Below are 13,086 nucleotides of genomic sequence, written 5' to 3' on the forward strand. Positions count from 1 at the left end.
GGTGGTGCAGCGTGGCTGCCGCTAAGGCAGGCTCCCTGCCTACCCCAGCCCCACACCACTCCCGGAAGGGGCCAACACGCCCCTGCAGCCCTTGGGGGTCGGGGGACAGGATGGCACGTGGCTCCGCTCACTGCCCCTCCCTGCAAGCACCATCCCTGCACCTCCCATTGGCCACAGTTCTCCATTCCCGGCCAATGGGAACTGCAGGGGCGGTGCTTGCATGCAGGAGCAGCGCGCGGAGGGAGACACCCCCCAACCCCCGGGGCTGGGCTGGCTGCTTCCGGGTGTGGCGTGGAGCAAGCAGGGTACCTGTCTTAGCGGCAGCTCCGCTGTGCCGCCGGAGATCTCAATCGACTGGGAGATACTCTAGAATCGACCAGTCAATCGCTATTGACTGGCTGGTGACCACTGATCTAGACCATCCCTCTCTAATCTGCTTTTAAAAATCTGCAATGACGTAGATTCCACAACCTCCCTAGGCAATTTATTCCAGTGCTTAACCACCCTGACAGGAAATTTTTCCTAATTTCTAACCTAAACTGACTTTGCTGAAATTTAACCCCGTTGCTTCTTGTACTATCCTCAGGAGTTAGAGAGAACATTTTTTCTCCCTCCTCCTTGTAACAACCTTTTATGTACTTGAAAACTTATGTTCTCCCTCAGTCTTCTCTTCTCCTGACTAAACAACCCTATTATTTCAATCTCAACTCATAGATCATGTTTTCTAGACCTTTAATTTTTTTTTCTCTTCTCTGGATTTTCTTTAATTTGTCCACATCTTTCCTGAAATGTGGAGCCTAAAACTGGACACACTACACTCCAGTTGAGGCCTAATTAGTGTGGAAAGCAACAAAGTGTGGAGTAGAGCATAAGGATGTAAAATACTAAATAGTTAAACAGTTAAACATTAGTCTTACTGGTTAACTGACCATAACCATTAGCCCTCAGCCCCAGGCCAGTGGCGTGGGCCCGCCAGCCCCAGCCATGCAGGGCCAGGCGGAGCAGCCCCACCTGCAGAGCCCTCAGACCCTCTCCCTTTAATCAGTTAACCATTTAAATGACATAATTTTAATAGTTTAAATGGTTAACTTTTTAAACGAATATTTACATTTCTAGCAGAGGAGAATTACTTCTTGTGTCCTGCTTACAACACTCCTGCGACGACATCCCAGAATTATGTTTGCTTTTTTTAACAACAGTTTTCCACTGTTGACTCATATTTAGCTTGTGATCCACTGTGACCCCCAGATCCCTTGCTGCAGTATTCCTTCCTAGGCAGTCATTTCCCATTTTGTAACTGATTGCTCCTTCACTATAGCGAAGTGGAGTACTTTGTATTTGTCCTTATTGAATTTCATCCTATTTATTTCAGATCATTTCTTCAGTTTGTCCAGATCATTTTGAATTTTAATCCTAACCTCCAAAGCACTTGCAACCCCTCCCAGCTTGGTATCGTCCACAAACTTTATAAGTATACTCTCTATGCCATTATCTAAATCACTGATGAGGATATTGAATGGAACCAGACACAGGACCAATCCGTGCAGGACCCCACTCGATATGCCCTTATTCCCTATCGGTATGAACCAATGATAGCTCTGGGAATGTTTTTTCAACCAGTTATGCACCTACCTTATTGTAGCTCCATCTGGGTTGTATTTCCCTAGTTTGTTTATGAGAAGGTCATGCAAGACAGTATCAAAAGCCTTACTAAAGTCAAGATATACTACATGTACCACTTCCCTCCTATCCACAAGGCTTGTTACCCTGTCAAAGAAAGCTATTAGGTTGGTTTGACACAATTTGTTTTTGACAAATCCATGCTATTATTTATCACCTTATTATCTTCAAGGTGTCTGCTAACTGATTGCTTAATTATTTGCTCCATAATCTTTCCGAGTACTGAAGTTAAGATGATTGGTCTGTAATTCCCCAGGATGTCCTTATTCCCCTTTTTATAGATTGGCACTATATTTTCCCTTTTCCAGTCCTCTGGAATCTCACCCATGTGAGATAATGTACCATCTTATGTCTAGGTACATTATAGAAGGTCAATAGTTTTTGGGTCAAATGTTCATGTGCAGATAACCCCTTATCCACATTGATATGGTTCATGCCTTTTGTCACTTCTAGGACAGATTACTGCAATGTACCATAATGGGGCTGGCTCTTGAAAGCCACCTGGATTGCTTCAGCTAGTGCAGACTGCTGCTGCCCATCTTTGTGTGCTTCTAACACTTCCATACTCTAAACTGATTCCCCATTTGATTTCAGGTGCAATATAAGATAATGGTTATAATCTAAAGCCAATTACTTAATTTTCTGCCTCTCTTCCCAAAATCTATTATGACAATCAGATCAGATGGCAATTGGTTGGATTGTGTGACAAAAGTGCAACTGGCAGCAGGGTCATCATCTACAGAATTTGCTCCATCTAGTGGTTTATCAGAGCTAGAGTATAGTGCTTTCCTGGCTAAAGTTCAAGGCATATTTAAATAAGGCTTTTATGTAAAACTGAGGGACATATCCTCAACTAATATAAGTTTCTAGAGAGTCATTCTGTAAAAGATTCAGGGGCAGACTCTTAGCTGATGCCAATTGTCAAGAGTTCTATAGATTAAATCTTCTATGCAGCAGTGAGATAGCTCCTTGGGTGAATGCACTTCAGCTTTTGTCCAAAATAGGAGGCTTGAACTCGCTATGAAGACTGTATTTTGATTGCGTATTTTTAAAAGTATGAGGCACTCAGACACTATAGTGATGGGCACCCCTATAATATATACACAGTACAAATAAAGGTTACTTACATCTGACAGTTTTGTAAGATATTTCTCAAAGCGTTGTAAGTTCAGATGCCCACTTTCATTAATGTAGCCTATTGGGGAAAAAATCATGTATGTATTTAAAGACTTACATTAAAGTTCTATGTGCAATAATACCCCCCTTTTAGATACCCAATAAAATCTTCTCCAGTAAAATTGCAAATCTTTCTAACACATCTGCTGAGGATGTCAATCAAATCTAACAGCAACAAAAATTAACTGTCCTTACTTTCAAACAACTGAAGTTAATGTACATTCTAAAACTCTTCATAATAATTTGTTCACTGATGACCAATTAGTGCATATAGGATTGAAACTGAACATTCCCACCTGAATATTCTCCCACTGAAGCCTAGACACTACAATTTTTCATATTTTAGTTTCCATAGAAAACTCCTTCTCTTCACCCAATACCCCATCCAGTTTTCTCCACCCACTGTTCCACTACAGGCCTGAAACTCCATTAACCCTCTGCAATTTCTTAATATTTTAAAGATGCTATACAATACTTTCTTTGTTCTCCCAATACAGATTGGATACAATACTCTCATCTAAAGTCTACATATTTACCTGTGATTTCTCCATGCTACCCACTAAACAAATAATCTCAAAAACTACAGTTTATGGATAGACTTCATAACTTGTGACAGCCACATTGGAAAAAGTAAATATAGCTCTCCCATAAAAAGGAATCTTGAAAATAATAAGATATCAGTAATAAAACTGATGTATCATGTAAGCATTCTGGGGCAAGTGACAAAAAGTTTTGGTAGCTCACAGATTTATCGGTGAGAAAGCAATACGAGACATCACTCATATCATTGCGGTCTTTGCCCCTTCCCATACTTTTTCTGGATCATAGACTCATAGACTCATAGACATTAAGGTCAGAAGGGACCATTATGATCATCTGGTCTGACCCCCTGCATGCTGCAGGCCGCAAGACCCTTCCCTGTACTCTACCGTTGAAGTCCCCAGTCCTGTGTTTTAGTGACTTCAATCGGCTGAGACCCTCCTGCTAGTGATCCCTGTCCCATGCTGCGGAGGAAGGCGAAAAACCTCCAGAGGCTCGGCCAATCTACCCTGGAGGAAAATTCCTTCCCGACCCCAAATATGGCGATCAGTAATACCCCGAGCATATAGGCAAGAGTCTCTAGCCTGACCCTTGTTGGCCATTATGTTGTTCATGTACCATTGCTTGGTTTTCCTTGACTACTATGTTTTATCATTAAACCATTCCCTCCATAAACTTATCCAACTTAATCTTAAAACCAGACAGGTCCGTCGCCCCCACCGTTTCCCTCGGAAGGCCGTTCCAATATTTCACCCCTCTGATGGTCAGAAACCTTCGTCTAATTTCTAGCCTAAACTTCCCCCCGGCCAGTTTGTATCCATTCGTTCTCGTGTCCACATTAGTACTAAACTGGAATAATTCCTCTCCCTCCCTTGTATTAACCCCTCTGATATATTTAAAGATAGCAATCATATCCCCCCTCAGCCTTCGCTTTGTCAGATCTTTTTTTTTATTCTTGCCAGGCCAATAGCAACAAACAGTAATGCTGTGAAAAAGTGTTAATAACCATGGAATCAGATACAAAAAAAAGAAAAGGCTGTTACCCGTTCCATAACTGGTGTTCTTTGAGATGTGTTGCTCATGTCTATTCCACAGTAGGTGTGTGTGCGTGCCACGTGCACCGGTGCTGGAAGTTTTTCCCTTCGCAGTACCCATAGGGGGGAGCACCGCTGCGACCCCTGGAGTGGTGCCTCTATATCGTGCTATAAGGGGAGCCATGTGCTCCCCCCACCGCTCGGTTCCTTCTTGCCGGACAACTCCGACAGAGGGGAAGGAGGGCAGGATGTGGAATAGACATGAGCAACACATCTCGAAGAACACCAGTTACGGAACGGGTAACTGTCTTTTCTTCTTTGAGTGATTGCCCATGTGTATTCCACAATAGGTGATTCCAAGCCTTATCTGTTGGAGGTGGCCAGGAGTTCACGAGTTCCCGGGACGCAGTACCGCTCTGCCGAACCCGGTGTCATCCCTAGTTTGGGAGACGATTGCATAATGCGCAGTGAATGTGTGAACTGAAGACCAGGTGGCAGCCCTACAGATGTCCTGGATAGGGACATGGACTACATAGGCAGCTGACGAGGCCAGAGCTCTCGTTGAGTGTGCCCTGATGATCGGTGGCGGGGGAACCCCTGCCAGATCATAGCACGTGTGTATGCACGAGGTGATCCAGCGAGCAAGGCGCTGGACGGAAATGGGCTGCCCCTTCATACGCTCGGCCAAGGCAACGAAGAGTTGCGAGGATTTTTGGAACGGTTTAGTCCGATCCAGGTAGAAGGCCAGTGCCCTACGCACATCAAGCGTGTGAAGGCAGTGTTCTTCATTGGAGGAATGGGGCTTGGGACAGAGCACTGGGAGAAAGATGTCCTGTTCCATATGGAAGGCAGAGACCACGTTCGGGAGGAATGCAGGGTGTGGGCGATGCTGGACCTTATCCTTGTGGAAGACCATATATGGAGGTTCCGAGGTCAAGGCCCTGAGCTCTGAGACACGTCGGGCCGATTTCATTGTTACAAGGAAGGCTACCTTCCATGAGAGGTGAGACAAGGAACATGTGGCCAAGGTTTCAAAGGGAGGCCCCGTGAGGTGGGACAAGACCAGGTTTAGGTCCCATTGCAGTACAGGGGATCTAGCATACGGGAATGAACAGTCAAGGCCTCTCAGGAAGCGGTAGGTCATAGTATGGGAGAAGACCGAGTGCCCTTGCACCCGCAGGTGGAAGGCCGATATGGCCCCAAGTGTACCCTGACAGAGGCGGGTGCCAGCCCTTGGGTCCTAAGGATAAGCTGGAGCGGTGCAGACGATGGGGAGACTCCCCGCTCCCCCACCCACCTGGAAAATCGGGACCACTTCGCCAGGTACGTCCAGCGTGTGGACGGCTTCCTACTTTCCAGGAGGACCTGCCTGACTTCCTCGGAATACCTCCTCTCCTCGTCTAGCCACTGAGCAGCCATGCTGTCAGGTGGAGAACGGCCAGATTGGGATGAAGAAGGCGGCCCCCATCCTGGGAGAGGAGGTCCGGGCGTAGCAGCAACCTCCTCAGAAGGGCTGCCAGTAGGTCCAGTAGGGTCCCGTACCAGTGTGGATGGGGCCAGGCTGGGGCCATAAGGATGATACGCTTTGTCTGTTTTCATTTTTTCTAGGACTTTGCCTATAAGGGGAAATGGTGGAAAAGCATAGAAAAGCTGGTCCAACCACTGCAGGAGGAAGGCATCTGAGATCGCGTCCCTTCCCAACCACCACCCGCCTCCCGGAACAAAACCGGGGGGCAACGCTGGTTCTGGCGGGTCGCGAACAGGTCCATGTAGGGAATTCCCCACTCTCGGAAGAGCCGGTGAGTGACCTCCGAGTGGAGAAACCACTCGTAATGGGGGGAGAAAACCCTGCTAAGGCGATCGGCCTGTGTATTGCGGGCGCCTGGTAGGTGGAAAGCCCTCAGGGAGATGTCGTGGGCTATACAGAATTCCCACAGGCTCAGAGCTTCCCGGCAGAGGGCCGAGGACCGTGACCCGCCTTGCCTGTTGATGTAGAACATCACGGCAGTGTTGTCTGTAAGGACTCTGGCCTTGCCGCGAAGCTGCGTGACAAAAGCTACACACGCCAACCGTATCGCCCTGAGCTTCCTGACATTTATATGGAGGGACAGGTCTGAGGTTGACCACATCCCTTGGGTTTACATGTTCCCTATGTGGGCTCCCCAGCCCAAGTCCGACGCATCGGACACCAGGTCTATTGACGGGGCTGTCTCCCGGAAAGGAACCCCTTGGAGCATGTTGTCCGGGGAGGACCACCATTGTAGGAAGGCGTTTACCCGGGTCGGTACCGTGAGGACCTTGTCCAGACCGTCCCGGGCCTGGGAGAACTGGGAGGCTAGCCATAGCTGGAGGGGCCTCATTTGGAGCCTGGCGTGGCAGACCACATACGTGCACGCCGCCATGTGCCCTAGGATCTGAAGGCACGCCCTTGGTTGTCATCGGAAAAGTCGTGACCAAGGCGATGAGACCTTTGAGGGTTTCAAACTTGCCCACTGGGAGAGAGGCTATGGCCCTTAAGGAGTCCAGTAGTGCCCCTATGAATTCTATGCACTGCATGGGGACTAGCGTTGATTTGGTCTCGTTTACCAACAGGTCGAGACTGGCGCATGTGGACAGGAGCAGGTCCACATGGGCCCTCACCTGAGACAGTGAGTTGCCCTTGAGAAGCCAATTGTCCACATATGGGAACATCTGGACCCCTTCTCGTCTGAGGCAGGCCGCTACCACCGCCATACACTTTGTGAATACCCTGGGCGCTGTGGATAGGCCAAACGGGAGAACCGTGAACTGGTAGTGGTCAGGCCCCACCAGGAAACGGAGGAAGTGCCTGTGCCCTTTGAAAATATGTATGTGGAAATACGCGTCCTGAAGGTCCAGGGCCATGTACCAGCCCCCCGGGTCCAGGGAGGGGATAATAGAAGCCAGGGACACCATGCGGAACTTGGAGGGGACCATAAAATGATTGAGATTCCGCAGATCTAGGATGGGCCTGAGACCCTCTTTTGCTTTTGGGATCAGGAAATATCGGGAGTAGAAGCCCCTGCCCTGGAATTCTACTGGCACTCTCTCAACTGCCCCCAGATGTAGTAGTTGTTCCACCTCCTGACCTAGGAGGTGAATGTGCTCCAGGTCCCCCGAGCCCACCAGCGATGGGGGGTGGTTGGGCAGGGGTGAACTGAACTGCAACGTGTAGCCCTCGGAAATGGTGTTGAGGGCCCAGTCGTCCGAGGTTATTCGTGCCCATTCCCCATGGAAGGCAGACAAATGGTTGCCGAACACAAACTTTATTAGTGGGGGAGTTTCCATGGCAACTGCCTTGGTGCCCCCCTGCAAATAGTCAAAACCACCTCTTTCCCTGCCTCTTGCCCTTAGAGGGCCCAGGCTGTGGGGCACAGCGGGACTGTCATTGAGGCTGGCGCTTTTGGTCTCTCGGCCTCTTGTAAGGGGGACTCAGATCTGCTCTGCGTAGGGTGAGTTGACGTCTGCAGTTTGGCTTTGTCCTTAGCCGGAGGGACGTAGAGGCCTAAGGTCTGCAGGTTGGTACAACAGTCTTTCATCTCATGCAGCCTGACGTCTGTTTGTTCGGCAAACAGGGCCTTCCCATCGAACGGCAGGTCCTGCATGAGGGACTGGGCCTCCGCCGAAAGCCTAGACAGGAGGAGCCACGACGCCCTGCACATGGAGATCGCGGAGGCCATCGAGTGAGCCGCCGTATCCGCCGCGTCCGATGCTGCCTGCAGGGCTGCTTTGGCTGCCGTTGCCCCCTTGTCCATCAATGGCTTAAAGTCCTTCCTATCCTGCTCTGGGAGGAGTGGCTCGAACTTTGGCAGGGTCTCCCATCAATTAAAATCTTATCGGCTCAGTAAGGCCTGATGGTTGGCCACCCTGAGCTGGAAACTGGAAGAGGAGTAAAGTTTTCTACCAAAAGAGTCTCGTCTCCTGGCATCTTTATTCGTGGGGGTGGGCTGGCCCTACTGCTCCCGGTGGTTCACCGATTCCACCACCAGGCAGTTAGGTGCCGGGTGAGAATAGAGGCATTCGTGGTTCTTGACCGGCATGAAATACTTCCTCTCAGCCTTCTTGGAAATCGGGGCCAGAGAGGCAGGAGTTAACCACAGGGCATTGGAGATGTTGGCTACTCCTTGGTGAAGGGGTAAAGCCACACGGCCCAGCACTGAGGGGGACAGTACATTAAAGAGGGAATCGGATGGGCCCTCCATCTCCTCAGCCAGCAGCTGGAGGCTTGACGCCACCCGCTTTATCAGGTCTTGATGCGCCCTGAAGTCTTCCTGTGGAGCAGAGGGCGGTGCCGTGATGGTATCATCCGGTGCAGGAGAGGAGGCTGGCACGGGGCTGTGGGCCGCAGCCGGTGCCGGGGGATCAACCCCCAGGTCGGAGTCCAAGCACGGAGCTGACGACTCATGATCTGTCGATCTGTGCCTTGGCCTAGATAGCGAGGCCGACGGGGCCTCGGATGCCCCGGCCACCGAGCGGGTTACCACCTGGGTGGGCATCAGCAACTACGGTGCCCATTGACACCATTGTCCCTGCCATGGGGCTCCTTGCCACTATCCATGCTGCGGGCCAGGTGGCACTATCTGGTCTGGCTGATCAGTACGGCCCAGCGAGGGTGGCTGGGTGCCGAGGTCACCACCAACCGAATGGTACCATAGGAGCGGTGGGAGCGACAGTGCCTACGACGCCGGGACTGGTACCCCCCGGTGCCTCGACGTCGAGGACCGGTACCCCCCGGAAGTACTGCTCCAAGATTTGCTTTGGCGCTGGAGCTGCGGTGACACGCGGCGGGAGCCCCGTGTGTGACGTCTGATAGAGCAGGAGCGTCGATGACGGTCGTAATGAGACTGGCTGCGATAGCTGAGTCATGAAGAGGAGCGCCTTTGACGCCTATCTCGGTGCCTGCGCCGGCTGCTGCATGGCGTGGAGGGACCCTGAGACTCCTGCCCGGACGGCACCAAACTGGGTAACCTGGCTGGCATCAAGGGTGGTGGACACGAGCTGCGAGTGGACCTGTCGCTGCATGCAGAACGGGGTAGAGAGCGGTCTTCAGAGTGAGAGCTGCACCGTACCGGGGAGGCCTGTCGCGCACCCAGCGGCATTTTGCCTTAAGACCAGGGGCCCGCCACCGGTGGCACCCCAGGCACCGGCAAGCTCAAAATGTCTCGAGCTGCCTGTAGAGCCTCCGGCGTCGATGGGATCAGGACTGCAAGAGAGGTGCGTGTTGACGCTGCCGGGCTACTCCGCTCAGCACAAGTCGGAGGTTTCGAGCCCGGGGGGAACCAAGGGCTGCCCAACGCGGGACCAGCCTCTCCCCCTTTCTTCTCATGGCGCCGCTGCAAAGTCGAGCTCTTCCTTTGCTTCTTGGAAGGGGAGCGGTGCCGACTGGGGAAGGGGGCTTTGCTGCGCACCGACAATGCGGTGCCCGGCGCCGAGTCCGCTAGGCGTACCGAAGTTGGAGCCAGCGCTGATTCCATGAAGAGAGTGCGAAGCCTGATGTCCCTCTCCTTCTTAGTTCGTGGCTTAAAAGACCTGCAGATCTTGCAATGTTCACTCACGTGAGTTTCGCCCAAGCAGCGGAGACACTCAGCATTCGGATCACTCCTTGGCATGGAATGGCGACAGGAGTCACACGACTTGAAGCCTGGGGCACAGGACATGCCCCGGGCCCACAATAACAACTGAAAAACTACTTTCTACGAGCTACTAATAACTAGCTAAAGGTACCCTAAGACCAACTGGAAAGGCTGCAGCAGAGCTGGAGCAAGAAGTTCCAACGCACCTTCACTGGCGGCAAGAAGGAACTGAGGGTGGGGGGAGCACGCGGCTCCCCTTATAGCGCGATATAGAGGCGCCACTCTGGGGGTCACAGCGGTGCTCCCCCCTTACGAGTACTGCTAAGGGAAAAACTTTCGGCACCGGTGCACATGGCGCACATGCACACGTACTGTGGAAAACACATGAGCAAGCACTCGAAGAAGAATTGACTAGCTCACACTTCAGCAAGTACTATCAAACAATATTGTTATACTAGTAAGGTCTATATAGTCAACACTTCAGTTTAACCTTTTCTTTGATTTCTGTTCCAGAACTATAAGTATGTTTCTGTTTAAATATATTTTTAAAATTACTTACCTCCAAGTTCTGGCAGGATAGCCATATATGTTTTATAAAGTAGTGGCAGCGCATCATGATTAATATGTAAATGAGGTAGATGAGGAATAAAGTCATTGCCTACAAGAAACCCCATTAAGATCCAATCATCTATTATCCTTTCAATGTCATATTGAAAGGAAATCTTGTCCTAAAAAATAAGAAAAGCTTTATGATCAAGTTTGTATACAAAGTTTTAACGTCTTTTGCCCATGGTTCCATTAATACTGAAGGGTTAAAATCCATGTGCATGTTATATAACAACCTGGTATATGAATTATGCCAGCTCTTTTCCGGACCCAAAGTCCAGAGTTTGGTCTGGAGACCAGAGGCCTAGCTAATAGTGATCAGCTATGAGAAAGCTGGGGTAAACAAAATAACATTGCCTTTGCTAAGATCTGCTTGGTCAGTAGAAATGCTAGATGTTGAAGCAATAACTGAATAATTATGTTTCATCCAATGTTTCAAATTGAACAAAGAATCCCTGTTCCTATTGTGTTTCTCCTGAAGGGAAAACAGTCTTCCCACAGATCCAACCTTGAGTTTATGAAATATTGGCACATGTCACTATAATGATATGGCATCCTTCCACCTCCCTTCCAAGGGACCAATGCCCTGCCTTAAGACATAAAGGAGACAATCTCTATTTTCATATGCTTTCACTGTTTCTTTGCTTTACCCCTAGACATGTACCTGTCGGACAATCAAAGGAGTTACTTCGTTCCTATGGACCCCAAATCAGAATTCAACACATATATTTTATACTAATAACATTTTATCAAAGTATTAATCAAATGTTAACTTGCTAACTTGAGACCATGGACGGAGACATTGTTTAACCTTTTAACCATTGGCTATTGTGCTATCTTGTCTTGCTGCAAAACCTATCCCAGGGTGTGGAACTGCCTACCCTGTCACCTTCCTCCGCCCATGGAAAATCTATATATTTCATTGTAATCAATTGATTGACAGTGTCTCTGAGCCTAATAAGCCAGGTGACACTCCGCCAGCGCTGTGTGTAATAAACCCCTATGCTTTGACCTCTACACGGTGTGGATTTATGTCCTTCAATACTTACTTTTACTGGTGAAAATTCATAGTCAATATATTCTCTCATTAATGACAAGTGCAGTAAGTGAAATGTGGTTTCTTCTGGGGCACATGCTCTGTAAATTATTCAAAACATGAAATCAACTATTTATAAATATTTCTGATGTATATAATAGTCCACTATAGTTAACCAAAAATAAGTACTCAGCTATTATGTATTTGGCTGCATTGCTAAAGATTATGATGTCTGAGTACTTGTTGTCAGGAGCAAATAAATACTAATTGCATTTTACAAAGACACAAGGAAGAAAGGAGAGCAGCAAGATACGGACCCTGGACTTTAGAAAAGCAGACTTTGACTTCATCAGGGAACTGATGGGCAGGATCTCCTGGGAGAATAACATGAGGGGAAAGGAGTCCAGGAGAGCTGGCTGTATTTTAAAGAGTCCTTATTGAGGTTGCAGGAAAAAAACATCCCAATGTGTAGAAAGAACAGTAAATATGGCAGGCAACCAGCTTGGCTTAACAGTGAAATCCTTGCTGACCTTAAACGCAAAAAAGAAGCTGACAAGAAGTGGAAGACTGGACAAATGACCAGGGAGGAGTATAAAAATATTGCTCAGGCATGCAGGAATGAAATCAGGAAGGCCAAATCACACTTGGAGTTGCAGCTAGCAAGAAATGTTAAGAGTAACAAGAAGGGTTTCTTCAGGTATGTTAGCAACAAGAAGATAGTCAAGGAAAGTGTGGGCCCCTTACTGAAGGAGGGAGGCAACATAGTAACAGAGGATGTGGAAAAAGCTAATGTACTCAATGATTTTTTTGCCTCTGTCTTCATGAACAAGGTCAGCTCCCAGACTGCTGCACTGGGCAGCACAGTTTGGGGAGAAGGTGACCAGCCCTCTGTGGAGAAAGAAGTGGTTCGGGACTATTTAGAAAAACTGGATGAGCACAAGTCCATGGGGCCGGATGCGCTGCATCCGAGGGTGCTAAAGGAGTTGGTGGATGTGATTGCAGAGCCATTGGCCATTATCTTTGAAAACTCATGGCGACTGAGGGAGGTCCTGGATGACTGGAAAAAGGCTAATGTAGTGCCCATCTTTAAAAAAGGGAAGGAGGATCCGGGGAACTTCAGGCCAGGCAGCCTCATCTCAGTCCCTGGAAAAATCATGGAGCAGGTCCTCAAGGAATCAATCCTGAAGCACTTAAGAGGAGAGGAAAGTGATCAGGAACAGTCAGCATGGATTCACCAAGGGCAAGTCATGCCTGACTAACCTAATTGCCTTCTATGAGGAGATAACGGACTCTGTGGATGTGGGGAAAGCAGTGGATGTGTTATTCCTTGACTTTAGCAAAGCTTATGATACAGTCTCCCACAGTATTCTTGCCAGCAAGTTAAAGAAGTATGGGCTGGATGAATGGACTATAAGATGGATAG

The 13,086-nt window shown here is 49.0% G+C and overlaps 1 protein-coding gene across 3 annotated transcripts in view; it reads right to left on the reverse strand.

Moving 5' to 3' along the window:
- Positions 1–13,086, reverse strand: part of XRN1 (5'-3' exoribonuclease 1) — an 87,588-nt gene that overhangs the window by 56,427 nt on the left and 18,075 nt on the right. For all 3 annotated transcript variants that reach the window (XM_034781941.1, XM_034781940.1, XM_034781939.1), the window contains exons 7-9: positions 11,677–11,764; positions 10,581–10,749; positions 2,808–2,875 (exon numbers count right to left, since the gene is read on the reverse strand). In XM_034781941.1, the coding sequence (XP_034637832.1) occupies positions 2,808–2,875; positions 10,581–10,749; positions 11,677–11,764 (325 nt within the window). The remainder of the gene's footprint in view (positions 1–2,807; positions 2,876–10,580; positions 10,750–11,676; positions 11,765–13,086) is intronic.

This window comes from Trachemys scripta, chromosome 9, assembly GCF_013100865.1.
Source record: "Trachemys scripta elegans isolate TJP31775 chromosome 9, CAS_Tse_1.0, whole genome shotgun sequence".
Classification (NCBI taxonomy): domain Eukaryota; kingdom Metazoa; phylum Chordata; order Testudines; family Emydidae; genus Trachemys; species Trachemys scripta.